This window comes from Phoenix dactylifera, unplaced genomic scaffold, assembly GCF_009389715.1.
Source record: "Phoenix dactylifera cultivar Barhee BC4 unplaced genomic scaffold, palm_55x_up_171113_PBpolish2nd_filt_p 001120F, whole genome shotgun sequence".
Classification (NCBI taxonomy): domain Eukaryota; kingdom Viridiplantae; phylum Streptophyta; class Magnoliopsida; order Arecales; family Arecaceae; genus Phoenix; species Phoenix dactylifera.
The window spans coordinates 54,109-76,277 of NW_024068463.1; the positions used below are offsets into that span (position 1 = coordinate 54,109).

The 22,169-nt window shown below is 41.2% G+C and overlaps 2 protein-coding genes across 3 annotated transcripts in view; one reads left to right on the forward strand and one right to left on the reverse strand.

Annotated features, from left to right (window-relative positions):
- Positions 1–1,625: 1,625 nt before the first annotated feature.
- LOC103696001 (syntaxin-52-like) overlaps positions 1,626–22,169 on the forward strand; it is a 37,803-nt gene continuing 17,259 nt past the window's right edge. For both annotated transcript variants that reach the window (XM_008777478.3, XM_008777476.3), the window contains exons 1-2: positions 1,626–1,785; positions 9,446–9,665. In XM_008777478.3, coding sequence (XP_008775700.2) covers positions 9,448–9,665 — 218 coding nt within the window. In that variant the 5' untranslated portion in view covers positions 1,626–1,785; positions 9,446–9,447. The remainder of the gene's footprint in view (positions 1,786–9,445; positions 9,666–22,169) is intronic.
- On the reverse strand, positions 5,862–6,742 carry LOC120108001 (type IV inositol polyphosphate 5-phosphatase 7-like; the record flags this gene model as incomplete). The annotated part of the gene is made up of 3 exons (XM_039121528.1): positions 6,360–6,742; positions 6,037–6,172; positions 5,862–5,954 (listed from the first exon to the last, which is right to left on the reverse strand). Coding segments are annotated over exons 1-3 (612 nt in total), but the record flags the coding sequence as incomplete, so codon positions are not given.

A 22,169-nucleotide genomic window follows, 5' to 3' on the forward strand; every position in this document is an offset into this window, starting at 1 on the left:
TGCCTCAGAGGAACAGTCTGTTGTTGTCGAGAGATTGCCGACTCGGGGTCGGATGACTGTATCAGGGGGCAGCCGACTCGGGGGTCGAGCTGCGGAGCCGAAGATATCCGACTCGGGGTCGGATTGCTGGATCAAGGGGCAGCCGACTCGGAGTCGGGCTGCGGAGCCGAAGATATCCGACTCGGGGTCGGATTGCTGGATCAAGGGGCAGCCGACTCGGGATCGGGCTGCGGAGCCGAAGATATCCGATTCGGGGTCGGATTGCTGGATCAAGGGACTGCCGTAGTCTTCCTGGGCGCGCGTGCCGGTCACGTGGGGCATGGTGGCTAAATTCCCCCGTAACACCTGGAATTTGACATTCGAACACCTAAAAGCCAAAACACTAGCATGTTGACACCTAGAGTGTGCAAAAAGAGAAGTGCCACGTAGAATGCATGTTTTGGATGATTATTATAGCTTTAGAGATGCAATTGTCCTAGGTTTAGGGATATTCATTAGATAGTACTCCTAGATAATGCATAGGTGTGAAAATGATGTGTTTGCAAAGGAACGGTCTATGATTAATTAAAAAGGATGAGGAGAGAGCATGTTAGGTTTGAACTTGGGACCTTCTTTTTAGAAGGAAAGGTACTTGCTTGTTGATAGCATGACAAATATTAAAATTGTAGTAAATAATGCTTGAAAGAATACTATGACACCACTTGTGTGAATCCCTAAAAGTTAGTTGGTGCGTGGTTATTTTGGAGGGTTTTTGAATTTTATTTCATCATCCATGGAAAAATTGGATCCAACTTTTAATTTTTAGGAGAATTTATGATGTTTGACATATATATGTTTGAATATGTTGCTTGAACTTATCTATCATATTAGTAGTAGAGGCCCTTCAAAATTATCACAAGTCTTCTAGTTTAAACCATGGCATATTATGATTTAGGAATGGGCTATTCAGTATCTCTTATCATTTTAAACCAAATCACCAAATAAGTAAATTAAAATAGCTTATTTCTTGGCTTATCTTATCATATTTGTTAATTTAATATTAACTAACTAATTTTGATAATAATTCTAATTATATTTTGATTATGATGCTAAGTTTTAGAATTTTAAAGTTGCTAGATTTAGCAGAGAAACATAATTTTATGAAGTCTCAATTTATAATCTAAATTTATAATATTTTGTTTGGCATAGAAAAATTTGTCAAGATTACATTCAATAAATTTTAATTTTTTTAAAATTATTTTATAAAAAATGTTTGATCGTAGAGATGAAAACATCTTAATTAATTTTTAATAATTATCTAAAAAATACCGTATCTCGGCCTGCGCTGGTACATTAATTAATACGTCAAGAGTAGGGCGTTACGTGGGCGTTACGTGGACCGGGAACACGAAATTTGGTTAGAGAATCCGTTTCGTAAGCATCCGTGGCGCGGTAGAGTTTATCCCGTTCGCCCGCCCAAGGCTCGGTAAGCGGCTCGCTTGGTCTCGTCCAGAAACAAGAGAGCTGGAGACCCTGAAGGAGTTGGGTCGGACCGCGTCGGGCGGGGCTGGTTGGGCCTGGTCGGACTCGGTGCACCCGGCCGATTGATAACGTACATTTGAGAGCGAGCGTAAGGGGATTTCTATTCCGTTCCCAACTTTGGACGAGAACAACATTGTCCGACGAAGCCTTCACGCGGAGGCGCGCTCGCTCTCTCCCGTTTCAAGAAGGGGAAGAATTCGAGAGCGGGAGGACAGAAAAAGGGGAGAGAAGTAGTCTCCGTGATCGTCCTTTCCGAATTAAAAGGTCCATAATCCTCGTTTAGTTCTTCGACTCCCTCTGCTTATTGTTCTCTTGGGATCCTCATGAATTAGAATGCCGATCAGTGTGTTTTTTTCTTGTTTGTGTTTCTTTTGGTTGAGTTTTGTCACGCCCCGAACCTAACTCCCGGGTCCGGCACGCGACCGGCCGCATGAGCCCTAGAGCAGTACCCTAAAGATCATGCAAGGCCTAAAAGGTACAATATTCACATATATGCCAAAATCAAAGATTAATGTAATTCAATCAAATCCAACTACAATGTACTGATTTATTACATAATTTCAAATGTCCATAAATAAAAGATAGATTAACTCCTATCTATCCAGCAATCAGACTCCATGCTGATCTTATTTCTCGTCCCACCCAATGGTCTCTACAAATCCAGTGCCTCTGAAAAAGAAAGTAAATATAGTATGAGCTTTTCCAGCCCAGTAAGAATCCCAACAGCCACACACAGTAATTGTTACGGGGGAACTCAGCCACCATGCCCCACGTGACCGACACGCGCGCCCAAGAAGACTACAGCTGCCCCTTGATCCAGTAACCCGACCCCGAGTCGGATATCTTCGGCTTCGCAGCCCGACCCCGAGTCGGCTGCCCCTTGATCCAGTAACCCGACCCCGAGTCGGATATCTTCGACTTCGCAGCCCGACCCCGAGTCGGCTGCCCCTTGATCCAGCAATCCGACCCCGAGTCGGCAATCTCTCGACAACGACAGGCTGTTCCCCTGAAGCACGCCACGACCCTCTGCTCCACTACTCCCTGCAACGGTCGTATCCGGCGCTGCTCCACGATCTCCTGTAACAGCCGTACAAGGCGGAGCTCCACTACGCCCTGTCACGGCCGTACCCAGCGCTGCCCCACGACGCCCTGTAACGGCCATGTCAGTGGCAACTCCATCGTGCCACACGATGACCAACCCCCCAGAAGGACCCCCCAGCCTGGTATATATGCTGCGGGGGGGAGAAGGGGGGAGGTAAGCAAGAACTTCCAGTGCATTCTCCTACTACCTGCAATTATCTCTCCTTCTCCTCCAATCTCCTCTGACTTGATCATCGGAGGGCCCCCACTACCCCAGTGGTGGTGCGAGGCTTGCTTGCAGGTTTTCCGGTGGAAAGTGGAGCGTAATCAACACCAACCAAGGCGACTCAGACGGAACCCCGTTCACACCGCTGTGCCAATCGTTCTCGGTTTGGACCACCAGCAACAGTAATAATGATAAAATCATCAAAACATCAAATAAATGTCATTTCATCATTTCAAAAGCTCAACAAACAACAAGTGTATATAATTAGTACATATACACAAATCCTTTTCCACATTATGTGATCCATATCCGTATTACTCTGATTCTCAAGTTTTCAGATTTTTCACTTCTGGCTTTGGACTAACCAAGATCATGACCGAGTCCAAGACTGCACAAATCCCACGCATAAGCTCGTGGCAGCTATCCCATGCGTAAGCCCGTGGAGGCTATCCTACGCATAAGCTCGTAGAGGCTATCCCATGCGTAAGCCCGTGGAGGCTATCCTATGCATAAGCTCGTAGAGGCTATCCCACGCATAAGCTCGTGGCAGCTATCCTACGCATAAGCTCGTAGAGGCTATCTCATGACAAGGTTAGTCCAACCTATTTTACATGTCTAGTTTTACATGTTTAATCACATTTCAATCATGTCACATATTTTCATAATTTCTCAAAAATATGTTATTCCTTCCCAATTTAATTATTTCAATACTTTCATAATAAACAAAATGCACACCTCATAGTGTCGTACAAGCTCAAAAACAAATAGCAACATACTGATAAAATATATCCAACGATAAATCCAATATATGCATAAATAAAAGTGCTCATATGTAGGGATTCTTACCGAAATTGTAGACTGACTCAATCACGGATCCGAGTCACAACCTACTCACTGGGGTGCTGAGTCCCTTGATCAAAATCTCCTGGCACCGCCGACTCTTCCTCTACAACATCAATTATAAATCACAACTAAATTATTTAATATTTAAATATTCTAAACCATAATTCACATCTACTATGGGGTCCATCACCAGATCCCCAAACATCTCAATCCCTCCAAATCTAGGGCAGTCGGGGTGGCCCGACTCCCACCCTTGTACCATCGGCCTATGTCGTCGCCAGCCATGGCCGCCGCCATGCCGGCGACGTGGCCGGTCCCGGTGAAGAGACCAAAAGAAGGGTGAACGAGAGAGAAGGGAATAAGACTCTTCTCTCTTCACAGATGGGGGTATATCTCCCCTTCCCCAATTCTTGGTTCAAGGGCAGCAGCCGCCAACTGCCTAACCCTCGGCCACCACCCTCCCGACCCTCGGCCACCACTGGCCGAACCATCGTCGGCCGCCTCTGCTGCAGTCGCCGGTGATGGTGGCCGGCCAAAGAAAGAGAAGAGAGAAGATCCCTCTTCTTCTCCTTCCCTTAGAACCGAAAGGGGTTTTTCTCTTCCCCCCCTCTCCTTCTCGATCACTGATAGAAGGCCCGCACGGACCCTCACAGCCACCGTGATGGTGGCTCTGCTTCCCACCCGACAGCACCCAGCCGCCGTTGTCGCCGGCCGGCGGCGAACCGACGAGAGGGAGAGAGGAAGAGGGTGGAACCACGAGAGGAAGCCCTCGGTCCACCATCCCTGTCCATAACAAATCCTAGGAATTCATCTCCAACCCTCATACAGATCCGATCAACCCCCTTCCCGCCATGGATCTCGGCCATCCCGGCGGCCGGCGGCGGCCAAAAATCCAGAGGAGAGAAGCCGAAACAGGGGTACCCCTGTTTCGGACTCTTTCCCGACGATCCGACGGCCAAAATCCCACCCACAACCCAAAAAACCAAACAATGAAGCGCAAGAGGGCTTACCTCAGTCCGACGGGTTGCTCCGACGACTTTCCGGCGAGGAATCGGAGAAGGGGTCTTGGGTTTTCACGCACGGATCCGAGACTTCTTCTCCCGATTTGTGGGGGATCTTCACCGAGGGAGGGAAAAGCTTCCGGCTTCCTCCGCGGCCGACCGGTTCCTCTCTCCGGTGCTCGTCTCTCCGGCGATCTCCTCTAATGCCGCCGCTACCCCTCAACAACCCCCTCTTCCACGATCGTGCCTAGGGCACGATTGTAAACAGGTGGATGGGCCCGGTCTTTTCGGGCCGGCCCGTCCATCTTTTTTTTTTTTTATAGGGGTATTACATAGTTTAGTTTAGACGGAGAATTCTGTGTTGTAATAATACTTGGATGAAGGATTTTTGGGGTTTCTGTTGGGGATGGATGGAATTATTTCGACCAATTGCTGGGAATTCTGAATTTGTTAGACTTTTAGGGCATGGTTTCGATTTCTCATAAATTTATTTCAAATTATCTTCTCTGATTAATTTATGGGGTCTAATTTGGTGTTCCCAGTAGGCGGGTTTACTTTTGAATGAAAATTGTGGTATTTTCTAGGATGGTTTGGAGCTGTAGGGGAAGGTTTTAGGAATTCTTTGGTGGGTTTGGAAAGATAATGTTTTTCTTGGCAGATAGTTCCTTATATTCAAGGATTTTATGCCGATTGTTGGGAAGAGAAGCTCATGGGTAATTCTGGAGTATCTTCGTGGGAAACCGATTGAATTTTGTTAGAGAATAAGATATAGTATGGGGCAGCTCCGATGTTTTCTCATTGAGTGAGAGAGCACAGCAGTATTGGAGTGACTTACCCTTAATACAAGATGTGCCATAAAATCAACGGAACTTCCTACTTATCATATCAAGACTGTTGGGCAAAGGTGAAGTTGACCACTAAAAACATAGCCACTAAAGATTAACTTTGGATTTTAAAGAGCTCCAGATATGGAAAAAATGGAACTTTTGAAGATACTCTCGATAGTACACATCATGAAATGGCTGCTAGGATGGAAATTAAGATTCGTCGTCTCGATACTGGACCCCATACCGGTACCATAATATTACAGTATCAATACGCATAGTGTAGGACCAGTTCGGCATATGAGTGTCGGTATTCTCCCTATATCAGGTTCGGTATCGGTATGATGTGGTATGGTCCGTACGCACCAGTACTGACCACACTACAAGGAGGTGATCATCATCATCCTCCTCCTCCTCCTCCTCATCAGCTTGGTGTTGCCTCAACAAAATACCTGGGAACTATACGTCATCAGTTCAAATCATAAAGACAGAGGAAAAGAGATCAGATTAAATTGATGTAAAACTAAACAAGTTCATTTACCTTGTTACCGAGATAACCCATTAAACCTCTGCCAACACAAGATACCTTCAAGTTCTTTACATCGTCTCTAATTTCACTCCTCACCCATACTGTGAGAAATATCCCAACCATCTGCTTACTTGCCACCGAACAGTACCTGGCATTGTCCCAAGTTCAAATTTAAGACTATTTCAGCAACGGCAGAGGCTTGAGCATAGAGAACAAAGTGTAAAGTTAAATCATGATTGAAAAAGGAAGGAAAAGCTTTACATAGAGTTAGAAAAACATTAGACCAAAATTGTCAAAAAATTTATGAAAATTTAACAAGTCTTGCAAAGGGCTACCTAGATTTTCCTGATGGTCTCTCCCTCTCTTCCACTGATGAATCACCATAGCCATATGACATTGGTGAAAAAATGACTGTACTAGGTGACTCTATGCCAAAATTCTCATCATCAGATGACCCACACCATCTAAAATTGGGATCAAAATCACTTGGTCTGCTCCCAAAGCTGACACGTTCGCAGACACTGAATCGACGATCCAGCCTTGACTGTGGGACCATGATATCTCCATCAATTCTTAAACTGCGGCTCAGGGACTGGAACGACCGTCGATGAAGCAGCAATGAACTCTTTTGCCTCATTGCCGAACCCTCAAAGTCGGCATCAAGCTCAGCAATTGGATTGGGAGCAAAATAGACAAGCAATGGGAGGCCAATATTCATAATAGGGACCCCTTTGACTAAGTCAACAGCAGCAGCAGCATCAGAAACTGGCTAGCTTCGTTTAAAACTCAAACAAGTGAGACATTTACCTCTTCATCATCTTCATCCCCATCAAAATCCTCCTCATCAGCCTCCTGCATCATCAGATTATTGAAAAGTGCAGAAGAGTCTTAGGTGAACTCAGAAATGATGTTCGGTGAGAAGAAATATCAATATTTGACAAAAGAAAGAGTAATGGATGGAAGGGAGAACACTTGCATTATTAAAATATTTCAAAGGGTTGGGCCATAAATCTTCCTTGATAATCTCTGCCACCTGCATCAGTTTGTTGTAGAGGAAACTTTGGTAAAAGTACTGGAAGTGCGCCAACTTTGGTATTGTACCAAACTTGCATAAATATTCCACGCTTGCGGCTTGCACAAACATTAAAGGTCATAAACCAAAATGATACATACATATGTATGTACTTTGCTCACATAGGTCATGTCACCATAAATAATAAGCTTGCACTACTTAAGTGAAAAATATCAGTTAAGCAGATAGTGAAGTTCCATACATGAGTTCATTAACTTCACACAGAGGAATAGAGGAAGCATGCCTATTTTACAATTGATCGTGGAAATAATCAAAGCCTAACATCTATATCTTCCATAAATGTCCAATATAGTATGTGATACACCTCATATAAGCTGCTCATGGCATCACCTCTTGTAGCCCTCACACAAGCCTTGAAGCACTATTGTTAAAAGTTCTTTCTAAGATATCATGCTAATGGTCCTCAAATAAGCTTATCAGAGCCAGAGTGTATTTTATGCATAAGATTCTCATGAATGCAAACATAACTAAGGTCTTAGATGTGTTAAAACATAAAAGAAAATAGTTACCCACTCACCATTCCTGATCCCAAACACCAACTTGAATAGCCATAAAACCTTCAATAAGTTTAATTATATTCAGATGAAGTTTGTCAAAGCTATATTGGCACATCAACAAGTCTATGCCCAACAAATTATCCAGAGGTAACTATCTGACATGCTTCAGATGGCATTTCAGGCATTATGAACATATCTCGTCAGTATTCTTTCAAAACTAGACATACCCAAACTATAATATACTGCAATCGAGAAGAACAGACAGTGCTATGCCATAAAAAGTAACACACAATCTTGAAACACTTCTTTCTAATACATTATTTGCTTATTAAATATATATCCAACTAGCCACGAGTGATTTATCACCTGATAACCAAGCCAAATGCTGTAGTGCAGAGTAGAATCCAAACTAAAACCAGGGAAGTCAGAAGTCCTAATTCTTAACACCAGATCCATTTAGGCAATGCAAACAACTTTAATTCCTCCATTTAAGAGCACTAGTATCAACATTTATAAGTTACCAGAAACATAAGAAGCGAAACCGAAGGTGACCCTGAGAATCTAACTAGAAATCTATAGACCACAAAACAGATTAGATGCAAAGCAAATTTCATGTTAGTATGACACCATGACCAAAGAACCAAAAGTCTGTAATTCTTATAACTAGATGAATTCAAGAAATGGAATGAAGCTAACCAGAAGAATGAGAACCGGAGATCAAAGGGAAGCTGCAGTTCCTTGCCGGAGACCCAATCGAGGGCGACGGCGGCGTTGTCCCGCGTCCTCAGGCACTCCCGGCGGAAAGCGACGCGGGGGAGGGAGCGGAAGGGAGATGGGCCTCCGATGAGGGGAGGGTGAGAGGAGGAGAAGATCTTGGAGGGAGATGGGCTGCAAGGGTGGATGGAGAGGTGAGGAGGAGATGAAACTTACGAGATGGACGAGGGTCATGAAACTCACAAACCCAGCCTCCATTTGCCTACATCCATGGCCGCTCATCTCGTCGGACCACAGCCCGCCCGCCGTCACCGCCGTATCCCCAGCTCGGAGGGGTAGAACACCTTTCTCGACGGCCATCGTCGTCCTCGAAGCTCGGAGGGGGAGGGGGATCCAAAGCAGAACAAGTTGGATTGGGGAGGAAGGAGGGGGGGATGGCGGCTGGGTGAAAGGGTTAGGGTTTGCTCCGCGTGCGAGAGAGAGAGAGAGAGACACAGAAGGCAGGGGATCGGGGAGGAAAAAGGAGGGATCGGGGGCGGTGGCCCCTATTGGCCTCCGACGACGCTTTAAAGCGTCGTCGTATCTAAATTTCACCAAGCGTCGTCCAATTTCGGCCCCGCTCGAAATTTGCCGACGCTTTTTGTTAGCGTCGGCGGGGAAGAGTCGGCAAAACCGTATTTTCTTGTAGTGCCAGTATGACAAACTTCGATGAAAATTGACGTTCTTCGAGGAGAGGAGTGTATAGCTCGTATAGTTTAGATTATCTCACTCGAGGCTTTTTTTGTATTCCATGCAATCACAGTGAAATTGTACATTTCATACATGTGGACTACCTTGCTTTATCCTCTCATCTCATGATTTCTATCTTTATTATTGGCGTCCAAACTTTGTTTAATCTCCAGCTCTCATTATTTTTATTGGTCCATATGTATATGTATATGTGTGTGTGTACTGTCGGCAACTTCAGTATTATTGTTTATTTGATATTGGCACTACCAATCAAATATTTTTTGTTGTAGATCTCATCTTATCATTTTCCATAGTTTCTTAATATAACATATAAATAGATGATTCACCGTGTGGGGTGGAATCTAATGTGGGTTTGTGTTTTGCACAGCAATGGCGTCCTCTTCAGATTCATGGTTGTGGGAGTTAAATGAAGCTTCCAGGCTTGCTAATGATATTAGTGCCATGATTTCCGAAAGAGGTTCTTTGCCTCCATCAGGGCCAGATATCCAACGTCATACATCTTCCATTCGGAGGAAGATAACAATTCTTGGGACTAGACTGGATAGTTTGGAGTCCCTTCTCTCCAAGCTTCCTAGTAAACAGCCGATGTATGTGTCATTTTCAAGATTTACTAGTCTACAAAAAGTGATCTATGATTCTACTAACTTCTTACTTAGCTACAATTGTACAGTCATTAATAGGATATTATGTTTTATCCGGTGGACATTGTTACTGTTAATATTATAAATTAGATAAGATTTTCAAGGTGCTTTCTATTTATGTTTATTTTGATTGCGAGATGAAGCCAACTAGACTTAGACTTTAAATTTATCATGATTTGGTACATATTGTTGCTTAGCTTTTGAAGGTGTAGAATTTTTTATTTAATATGATATGATCATAGATTGCTTGATACTTGGTAGATACACCAGTTTCAAAGAAATGGAGTTTACTCCTTGAGGTTGGTGCACCTGGTCAGATGTCACTGAGTGGTGACTATGAATTTTGTGCAGTATAGCTGAGTATACTCTTGCAGCCTTTCCAATTATCAGTACAACACTAGTTTTTCATGTCCATTTTTTCTTTAATGCTGATTGATGAGAATTATGAATCAGAAAATGGCAAATGAAAATCACTAATATGTGCATGATTTCTGTGATACAATGAACTCTACGTCATCATAGACTTGGGCAACTATATATGAATGTTTTATTGAGGTTGGAACTTCTGTAACACTTGGCTGTTCTTATTCAAATATGCTTTTGTCTACATAAATTTATTTTTTTAGTTTTTTCGAATACTAAATTTTGAATTGAGGATGATAGTGTTATTTTGATGATTAACACAACCATTGAGGAAATATCTAATCGAATACTACATGTTAATATGATACATCATTACTGAATTTGACACTCTCGATACATTAGAAAAATGAGATCAAGATGTCTTTCAATGATTAATAATGAGATAAAATTTGCGATAGAAAAAGGATAGTGAATTCTAAATTCTAATTCAGCAAAGTTTCAAGTAAAACGCACTCTTAAGGGCACAATAGTAATTTTCAGCCGACCCCAGATGGAGCCGACCCCAGGAATACTTGAGTCGACCCCAATGGAGTCGACCCCAACTGAACATGAGTCGACCCCAAGGCTATGTCGTTCAAAACTGTCTCTGGAATCCCTGAGAGGGTCGACCTCACTGTAGCTTGAGTCGACCCCACTGTAGCTTGAGTCGACCCCAGTGAAAAACAGTTGAAATACAAGGTTCTGTGATCCCTGAGAGGGTCGACCCCACTGTAGCAGGAGTCGATCCTAGTGAAAGTTGGGTCGACCCCACTGGAAGTTGAGTCGACCCCAAGTCCGATGAACAGTGGTTTGAGTCGACCTCAGGAAAGTTTGGGTCGACCCCAGCACGGGCAGAAGCATAACGGCTAGCTCTGCATAAGTACTTTTTGACCTCCCAACGGCTAGTAATGGATAGTTTTTCAAATCTAACCAATGGGGAGTAACCTAAACATGTGGAAAAGTATTTATAATGACACTATTCATCAGAGCAAAGCATCCTTTTGCAAAAATATCAAAGCTTACCCAAGAAAGACAAAAGCTCTAATTTTCTTCATCAAGGTGCTTCATTCAAGAGTCAAAAGGAAGTGGTTGAGCAGATCAAAAAGAGGCATTAAGAGCTCCACCAACCCTTGAAGAGTGAAGCATTCCTTAACAAAGAAGAAAAGAGCCATATCAAAGTGATAACTATATTCTAAATCTTCTTTGTAGCTTATATTTGTTATATCTGCTCATATAGGAGTTTAAATCTTCTTCTTTCTCTTTTTAACAATCTTGTAAGGTTTGTTGGTGAGCTCGTAAAACCAACGGTGTAGGTTTGTTGGTGAACCCGTAAAACCAACAGTGAAGGTTAGTTGGTGAGCCCGTAAAACCAACAGGTTTTTGGTGATCCCGGAAAAATCAAGTGTAAAGGTTTTTGGATTGTGAGCCCGGAAAACAATCCAACTGTAATCCGCGGAATTATAGTGAATTTCCAAGGGATCGCTTGGGGAGTGGACGTAGGTGCATAGGAGAGCACCGAAGTACTATACTTCTTGTTGTTTGTATTGTGTATTGTTCTAAGTTCACTATTTGCAGTTAATCTATATTAACCAAATCACTCACTCATCAATTAGCAAGATTAAGGAATCGAAAATCAAGAAAAACCAATTCAATCCCCCTCTTGGCTTGTCACCTTGGGCAATAAGTGGTATCAGAGCGAGGTGCTCTCATAGTATTTGTTGATCTTACGATCAAGAGTCAATGATCATGACAACCCAAGTAGGATGTTCTATTAGCAAGGGACAATCCACAAATAGACCACCCTTGTTTAATGACACTAATTATACTTATTGGAAAGCTAGGATGAGGCTATTCATTCAAGCACTAGACTATGACATGTGGAACAACGTAACTAGGGGGCCCCACACACCCACTGTTAGTATAGAGGACACAATCATTCCTAAGCCTGAAATGAATTGGAATGAGAATGATAGAATTTGCACAATTAAATGCTAAAGCAATTAATGTACTTTACTGCTCACTAGATATAAGTGAATTTAATAGAATATCCACATGCATCTCCGCTAAAGAAATTTGGGATAAACTAGAGGTCACACATGAAGGAACTAATCAAGTCAAAGAGTCAAAAATAAATTTATTAGTACATAAGGATGAATTGTTTAAAATGGAATCCACTGAGTTCATAACTGAAATGTTCACTCGATTCACTGAAATCATAAATGGACTAAAGAGTTTTGGAAAGTCATATGCTAACTCTGAACTAGTGCAAAAAATTCTCAGATCTCTACCAAGAGTTTGGGAGGCCAAAGTAACTGCAATACAAGAAGCAAAGGATCTCAATACACTGCAATTGGAAGAACTTCTAGGATCACTCATGACCTATGAGCTGACTATGAAACAAAACTCAGAAGAGGAGGTTAAGAAAAGGAAGACCATTGCCTTGAAATCTACAGCTCCAAAGCAGGAAACTGCATCAGAGGAATCCGATGATAAGGAGGAATATGATGAAGAAGGAATGGCAATGCTTGCAAGAAAATTCAGAAAATTCATGAAAGATAAAAAGAAATTTCATAAAAGAAAACCTTTCGTAAGAGGGAGCTCAAGCCGGAAAAAAGGAAAAGAAAAAGAAAAGAAAAAAGAAGTGCCAATATGCTATGAGTGTAACAAGCCCGGGCACTTCAAGATAGATTGTCCGAAATTGAAATGGATAGCAAGAAAACTTAAAAAGAGGAACCTCATGGCTGAATGGAGTGAAAGCGAAAAGTCAAGTTCGGAAGAGGAAGATCAACAAAAGACGGCTCAAACCTGCTACATGGCCAATAACGATGAGGTAAATTCTGAACTTGAATGTGATTTTTCGGTAGAAGAGTTACATGATGCATTTTTAGAACTGATGGAAGAACACAAGAAGCTAATTCATAAAAATAAAGTTCTAAAAGATGAAAATCAATCTCTTATCAAAGATCAGCTGAAACTATCTCATAACTATGAAACATTAAGTAGGAGGTTCACAAATGAAACCAAGAATCTAATTGCTGAAAATATCAAACTATAAAAAGATGCAGAAAAATACAAATTCTTAGTGGATAAGTTTACACTTAGTTCAACTAAATTAAATATGATTCTTGATAGTCAAAAAGCGGTATATGATAAGGCTGGTTTGGGATATAAAACTAATAGAAAACAAAAATACTTAAAGAACATATTTGTGAAAGCCAAAACTGAAAATATAACTTGTCATTGTTGCAATAAAGTAGGACACAAAGCATATGAATGCAATCTTAGAAAGCCTAGCTATAACAAATTGAGTGATAGAAGTAAGCTAAAGTTCAAAAAAATTTGGGTTCCAAAAAGAACATCAAGCACTAACCTTAAAGGACCCAACATGGTTTGGGTACCTAAAGCACATTTTTGACTTTGAATGCAGGAGTGTCTTATAGCTAATAAGAGGGATAAACGATGGTATCTAGATAGCGGCTGTTCAAGATACATGACAGGTGACATAGAACAATTTGTCACTTTGGAATCTAAGGAGGGTGGAGTGGTAACCTATAGAGACAATGGAAAAGGACTTATCATTGGAAAGGGTAATATCTATATTACTCCATTCACATTTATAGAAAATATTTTATTAGTTGATGGTCTGAAACATAACTTGCTTAGCATAAGTCAATTTTGTGATAAAGGTCTTAAAGTCACATTTGAAGCTTCAGTATGCATAATTATAAATCCAAAAGATAATAGCATTATACTTATGAGACATAGGCATGGAAATATTTATATGGTAGATCTTCATGATTTAAGTAAGAAAAATGGATTATGCTTAATTACTAATGAAGAAAAGAAAAGTAAAACAAGTTGGCTTTGGCACCGTAGACTAGGACATGCTAGTATGGACTTAATATCAAAACTAGTCAAGAAGGATCTGATAAAAGATGTGCCGAAATTAATCTTTGAAAAAGACAAAATCTGTGGACCATGCTCATTGGAAAAGCAAACAAAATTATCTTTCAAATCAAAGAATATAGTATCAACCACTAAGCCCTTTGAACTCATACAAATGGATCTATTTGGGCCTACTAGAACTGCAAGTCTAGGAGAAAAAAAGTATGGACTAGTCATAGTAGATGATTTCTCAAGATACACATGGATTTCACTTCTTGCACATAAGAGTGAAGCATTTTTAGCATTCTTGAAATATTATAAAAATACCATAACTGAAAAGAAGCTCACCTTAATTGCAATTCGAAGTGATCATGGAACTGAATTTGAAGATCAACACTTTGAAGAATTTTGTAATGAAAATGGTATCTTCCATCAATTTTCAGCACCTAGAACGCCTTAACAAAATGGGGTTGTTGAAAGAAAAAATAGGACCTTGGCAGAAATGGCACGCACGATATTGTGTGAGTCAAATCTTCCAAAGTACTTTTGGGCTGAAGCTGTAAGTACTGTTTGCCATATTTTAAATCGTGTTTTAATGATAAGTGCTAAATAATGCATAAATTAATATCTTATTCATAGCACTTATCATTATTTTAATTCATATATTTTGTAAATTCAACTAAAAATTTGTGTTACCTTCATCATTGCATTTTAATTAGAAATAATTCAAGTTTGATTATTTATTGGTCGAGTCTAATGTGTGCAGATCGAGCCGAACTAATTGGGATGATGTTTGAACTAATGTGTGTAGGTCGCATTTGCAGCTGAACCCGTGTCCACATCAACCTCTAAGTGCTTAGCGGTTAATGCTCCAAGTTTGATCTCAGCCGTCCCATGTTGATCTCCCAATACCCCAACTCACAGATCCGTTTCATTACTTTCCCACATTACAACATCTGTCCGGATTATTTCCTAGCCGACCCAAATTCATCTCTTCCAAAGTCCCCTTAAATTTAGTGTCTTCCCTCTTCCGAACTAACCCAAATGAACATGTTCCCAGTGACCATTTGTGATTCCCTGCACCTCACGAATCCAGAATTCCCAGCTTCCGACCACTTCTTCCTTCAAAACAGAATATCAATCTATATCCTCTTCTTCTTGGATCGCTTCCCGGCGTCCGTGATTCATGAGAATCTTACAGCCGTATCCTTCTTCCTCCCAACTTCCGAATCCAAACGTCCTCCTATGTGGATCAATTGACCATGGAAGAATCCCCTGTTTCAACTTCCATGTCTTCGTATTCATCCACCCATGCCTCCCCTGTTTCACGCGTAATCTGTTCGTGATCCATCCTTATCCCGTATCCAGCTTAATGCCCATGCTTCCTGCATCCGCATCTCACGTTCGGCCGTCCACATTAGCTCTCAGCTTCATGGATCGTATTCCACCTCTCAACCGGATCCCCAACTTCTTCCCAGCAGAAGGATTCTTCAGCAGATTTCTTCCCAACTGCCAGCCAAACTTCATCTCTTTGCCGATGGATTATCACCTACTTCATACGATCCAGATCCCCTGTTTCACGCAGCCGTGAATAGCATCCCAGTAAATTTCGGAATCACAGCTGCTTCATTCCCATTATCCATAGGATGAGCTTCGAATCCCCACAGGATCCCACATTCCAAACCAATTCCAACGCGTCTAAACTAGGAACCAGTTACCCAACCTTGCATCCTTATCCCTTTTCTTCCGTGATTCATCTGCATCTTCCCTTTGCGATCAACCTCTCAGCCGTTCCAAGCTCCTAAGTCATCCTTATCCACGGATTCATCCCAGCATCCCTTGCATTTTGCTCCACGTCCTTGTCACCCCCCTGCAGCCGAAGATCAAGCAACAGACTTCCGGATCAACTACCAGCTCACCTTCCTCTGCTTCGGAATCAAATCCCAACAGCATACCAACTTCCGGATCGTCTCCAAATCATCTACGCAGGCGTCAGCCGTTCATCCACCCTTATCTCTTCATTCGAGAAAGCTATAAAAGGGGAAGCTCCACCGAGAGGGAAGGCAAGCTTTGGGGGTCCGGTTCCAGGATCTCTTCAGAACAAGGGAGAAGCCAAGTTCTCACGGGAGACAGAGAAGAGAGGAGAGAGCCGACGGGAGGAAGGAGCCAATCATTATGAAGTCCCCCTGCAGTGCAGCTGTTCAATTCTCCATGCAGGGCTGATCTCCTCTCTAGGGCTGGATGCAGCCCTAACACAGGGACATGGGTTTTATATTTTATTTTATGTTCTTGGAGTTGTATGAACTTATTGTTTTTAATGGATATCTTCTTTTGAATCATATTTAATTTCTGTGATTTTAAGTATGATGTTCGTACAACTATTCTTCATGATCACTGAGTAAATATAAGATAGTCCATGCTTAAGGAAGATGCAGTGTGCTACCACCTTAGATTAGGGTAGACATTTCATGCCAACTGAAGATGGATTATGTCCAAATTACTTTTGTGAATTTTTATTTCAATGCTTATTAGGCTTGTAGCCAATTTGCATGTTAATCCAAGAACGAAATAAAATATAATTAATCCTTGTTCCGATGTTAGTGGTGAATTCCTTGCCCTAGGTTCTCTTAAACTGATATCCCTTTTAATTGCATTTTCTTTTATTAAATTGCTTAGTTTAATAGTCTTCACAAATTCTCTTTTTCAAATATTTTTATTTTTAAAGAAAAAACAACTATACCTCAATCCCTGTGGATCGATACCCGTAATCACTATCCTACTAGATACGTGCTATTGCGTGGTCTTTAAAGTTGACTATCATTTAATAAGACCTATAACCAAGAAAACTCCTTATGAACTTTGGAAGAATAGGAAGCCAACTGCTAAATATCTTAGAGTATTTGGATGTAGATGTTTCATTTTAAATAATGGCAAGGAAGATCTAAGTAAATTTGATGCCAAGTCAGATGAAGGTATCTTTTTAGGATACTCTACATCTAGCAGGGTATACAGAGTATTCAACAAAAGAAAACTTGTAGTTGAAGAGTCAATTCTTATCATTGTTGATGAGTCTGATAGCGAGTCTCCTAGGAGAGAAAATACTTCTGATGATTATGCAGGAATTCTTGAGTTGGAAAAATTGAATCTTAATGACATACCAAATCAAGATAAAGAGGACGATCATGTACCACAACACTCTCAAGACTTGCAAAAGAAATGGAGGTACGCACATGGGCATCTTAAAGATTTAATTATTGGTGATCCATCTCAAGGAGTAAGAACTCGATCCTCTCTTAAAAATATAAATGACTATCTTGCTTTTGTTTCACAAATAGAACCTAAGAATTATGAAGAAGCTGAAAAAATGTCAATTGGATAAATGCAATGCAAGAAAAATTAAATCAATTCAAAAGAAGCAATGTATGGACATTAACTGAGAGACTAAAGCATAATTTTATAATTGAAACAAAATGGATCTTTAGAAATAAATTAGATGAAAATGGGGTAGTTATAAGAAATAAAGCTAGACTGTAGCTAAGGGATACAATCAAGAAGAAGGAATAGATTTTGAGGAAACATTTGCTCCCATAGCCAGGTTAGAAGCTATTAGATTACTTCTGGCTTTTGCATGCTTCATGGATTTCAAATTGTATCAAATGGATGTAAAAAGTGCCTTCTTAAATGGGTATATAGAGGAAGAAGTATAAGTTTTGAGAATCATGAATTGCCAAATCATGTGTTTAGATGACATAAGGCATTATATGGATTGAAACAAGCACCTAGGGCTTGGTATGATCGATTAAGCAAATTTCTGCTAAATAATGATTTCAGTAGAGGAAATGTAGATAAAACATTTTTTCTCAAAAGAAAAGATAAAAATTTGCTAGTAGTACAAATATATGTAGATGACATAATCTTTGGTGCCACTAATGATAATCTTTGCAAAGAGTTTGCTAAATTAATGCAAGGAGAATTCGAGATGAGTATGATGGGAGAACTAAATTTCTTTCTTGGATTACAAATCAAGCAAACTAAGGAAGGCATCTTTATTCATCAAACTAAGTATACAAAGGAAATACTAAAGAAGTTTGGGAATGAAAATCACAAGGGGATAGGCACTCCTATGAACCCCACTAGTAAACTAGACAAAGATGAACAAGGAAAAAGTATTGATATGAAGCTCTATAGAGGATTAATTGAATCATTGCTTTACCTAACTGCCAGTAGGCCAGACATAGTATTTAGTGTAGGAATATGTGGTAGATACCAATCAAATCCTAAGGAATCACATTTAAGTGCTGTCAAAAGAATCCTTAGATATTTGAGAGGAACCACAAGCATAGGATTATGGTACTCTAGAGACTCCTGTATTGATTTGCTTGCATATTTTGATGCTGATTTTGCTGGATGCAAATAAGATAGGAAGAACACCAGTGGACATGTCAATTCTTATAGAATAACTTAGTATCATGGTTCAGCAAAAAGCAGAATTCAGTAGCTTTGTCAACAGCTGAGGCCGAGTATATAGCTGTTAGGAGTTGCTGTGCTCAAGTACTATGGCTCAAGCAACAACTAGAGGACTATGAAATTAAATTAGACAGCATTCCTATAAAGTATGATAACACTAGTGCCATTAACCTTATCAAAAATCCAGTTCAGCACTATAAAGCCAAGCACATTGAAATAAGGTATCATTTTATTAGAGATCATATGCAAAATGGAAACATATGTATTGAGCATATATGTACTGAGAAACAATTAGCTGACATATTCACAAAACCTTTAAGTGAAGATAGATTTTGCATGCTTAGGAGAAAATTAGGCATATGTGATCCCTTTGATTGAGAGGAAATGAAAGGAATGAGTTGCCTCATGATACTCCTTTCTTATTTTGAAAATTTCATGAAACATGAGTAAAATTATTCATTTCTAGATTTCTTACTCACGTATCAATGTCCCACAAAAATTTGGCAAGGATCGGAAGAAAAGAAGAATTTTAAAAAAAAAAGCTGAACTGGGGCCGACCCGAGCCAGAATGGGGCCGACCCCACGTTGAGTCGACCCTAGCAGAAACTGGGGTCGACCCAACGGCGGGACCCTATTTTTAAAAGGGACCCGTGAGTTATTGTTAGGGCACTATTTCATCTTGTTCTCTTCCTAAAATCCTATTTTCCACTTTCCAATCTCTTCCAATCATCTCCAAATAGTAGAAGATTGCTTCCCCAAATCATTGGATCAAGACCTAAGGAAGCATTTGGTGAAAATGGGACCCAAGCGGGCTGTTGCTGAGAGATCCGGGAGAGTTTCATGGACAACCCTTGTAGATAGACATGCTAGAGAGTCTTCTACAGTGCCTCCACAAGGTGAGACACATGTAGAGCGTCCTCCTCCTCCCCTTCAGTTTAACTTGCAAAATATGCGGGGAGACCGGTTACCACGGGGAGAAGGATCCACTCCGAATTTTTGGATCAAGAAGGGTTCCGTTGGAGGATTGGATCCGAAGGCAAGGATGGGAGTATCTTTGCTCTCTAGATTTGGTGACCTATCCGGGCTTGGTTCGTGAGTTCTACGCCTTCCTAAAGGTTGGACCGGGAGGGCTTGTGTCTGAAGTCCGAGGAGTAAGGGTTAGGGTCTCGGAAGAAAGTTTGAGTGAGTTGCTTCATCTCCCCTGCGAAGGTGCAACTCCAGAAAGACCAAAAAGCAAGTTAAGAGCTCTACAGTTGATCTTTGAGAGAGATGATTTTGATTACTCTGAAACTGTGATAGCTAGCTCTCTATCAGCTGAGATGACGTTGTTGCACAACTTCATAGGTCGGATTTTGTTTCCAAAGAGTGGAAGATTTGATCACATATCTGAGCAAAATTTAGTCATTATGGAGCATGTTATTCAGGGCATTCCCCTGAACCTCCCAGCTATGATGGTCAGACAGATGAGAGAGGCTATATGCAAATCGAGAGTTTCTCTGCCCTATGGTATGATACTCACCCTGGTCTTCCGACAGCATGACATATCTGTGGAGGGAGAGATCTCCAGGCATCTGCTATTCACTGACACTTACACTGCCCGGTCCCTAGTTCGCATGGGTTATGAGAAGGTGAACGGGCAATTGGTGCGTGCAGGAGCAGGGATACATGCATAGGAGGGTGATGCACCAGAGGTTGGAGATCCCATCCCTGAGGCTGGGGTACCTGAGGATTATCCTACGGCACCTTCAGAGGCTGGTCTGTCGTCATCCGTACCCACGGGATGCACAGAGGAGTTTTGGAGTAGGATGACTGAGCTTGTGTCAGCTCAGGTGAGGACTCTCTCTAACGGATTGACGAGCATGATGGACATTATAACTGCTGAGATTAGAGACCTCAGAGAGCAGGTGGGAGCATTACAGAGAGAGAGAGAGGCTCATGGTCCATCTGTGCCCCGAGCAGCTGAGTCGGAGGTTTCGGCACAGAGTCATCCAGCTCAGCGAGGTCCATGCCAGACTCAGTCCCATCAGGCTCGACCTCCCCTCGCCACTTATACTAGGAGGATGAGGACTAGATCACAGCCCTTAGATACCCCCTAGGCTAATGTTAGCATTATGATTAGTGCCTAGAATTTATCTAGCTCTCATATGTATTTTGCTTTGTTGATGTACTTTGCACTTTGATTGAAGAACATTGTATTTTTGGCATTAATGTACTACAATGTTTCATTTTGATCAATGAAACTTGAATGTTTCTTATTTACTGCCTCTACTTATCTATTGCCATGCACTTGTTTGATGATAACAAAAAGGGGGAGAAGTAAGGAAAGAAAGAAGTCGCAATAAGTTGACAAATAAGTTTGAAAATTATAATAGGAGATAATATTCACTTAAGGGGGAGCAATATGTAACATTGGAAATTTTAAAGTCTAAACTTTTAATCAAAATTTTATAATTTGGCACATACCTCTCATGCCTCGATACATAGCCTGAAACTCTTGCTTTATCTCAAATTTTTGAAGTTTCATCCTTAACTAAATATAAAAGAAAGGGGGAGAAAATTAAAAGTTCAAATTGGCAATATTTGGATGAAAAAGGGGGAGACTTCACTCTCAAATTTGAAAAGCTGAAATTCAGCAACTTGAGCTCTTCTAGAACAAATTTTCTGATTTTAAGATAAGTATCAATCTGCTCATACTCAATATTTTGTAATCATCAAAAAGAGGGAGATTGAGGATGATAGTGTTATTTTGATGATTAACACAATCATTGAGGAAATATCTAATCAAATACTACAAGTTAATATGATACATCATTATTGAATTCGACACTCTCGATACATTAGAAGAATGAGATCAAGATGTCTTTCAATGATTAATAATGAGATAAAATTTGCGATAGAAAAGAGATAGTGAATTCTAAATTCTAATTCAGGAAAGTTTCAAGTAAAACGCACTCTTAAGGGCACAATAGTAATTTTCATTGTTAAGAGTATGTAGCACTACCATGGCATATATTCAAAATTGCTTGAAGTATATTTCATTGATTGTATGGATGAGTCTAACCTTAAGATGCAGCAAAGTGTGGAATGAGTCGACCCCAACAAAGGTGGAGTCGACCCTGGCACATCATGGAATCATCAGGCACACTTCTGCGAAAATGGCACGGATGAACAGTAGTGGAGTCGACCCCAAGTATGATTGAGTCGACCCCAGCTTCAAGCCTCAAGAAAACAAGTCTCTGGAATTTACTGAGAGGGTCGACCCCAACCTTCCTTGAGCCGACCCCAGGAATACTTGAGTCGACCCCAACTGAACATGAGTCGACCCCAAGGCTATGTCGTTCAAAACTGTCTCTGAAATCCCTGAGAGGGTCGACCCCAATGGAACTTGAGTCGACCCCACTGTAGCTTGAGTCGACCCTAAAAAGAGTTGAGTCGATCCCAGTGAAAAATAGTTGAATACAAAGTTCTGTGATCCCTGAGAGGGTCGACCCCACTGTAGCAGGAGTCGACCCCAGTGAAAGTTGGGTCGACCCCACTGGAAGTTGAGTCGACCCCAAGTCTGATGAACAGTGGTTTGAGTCGACCTCAGAAAAGTTTGGGTCGGCCCCAGCACGGGCAGAAGCATAACGGCTAGTTCTGCAGAAATACTTTTTGACCTTCCAACGGCTAGTAACGGATAGTTTTTCAAATCTAACC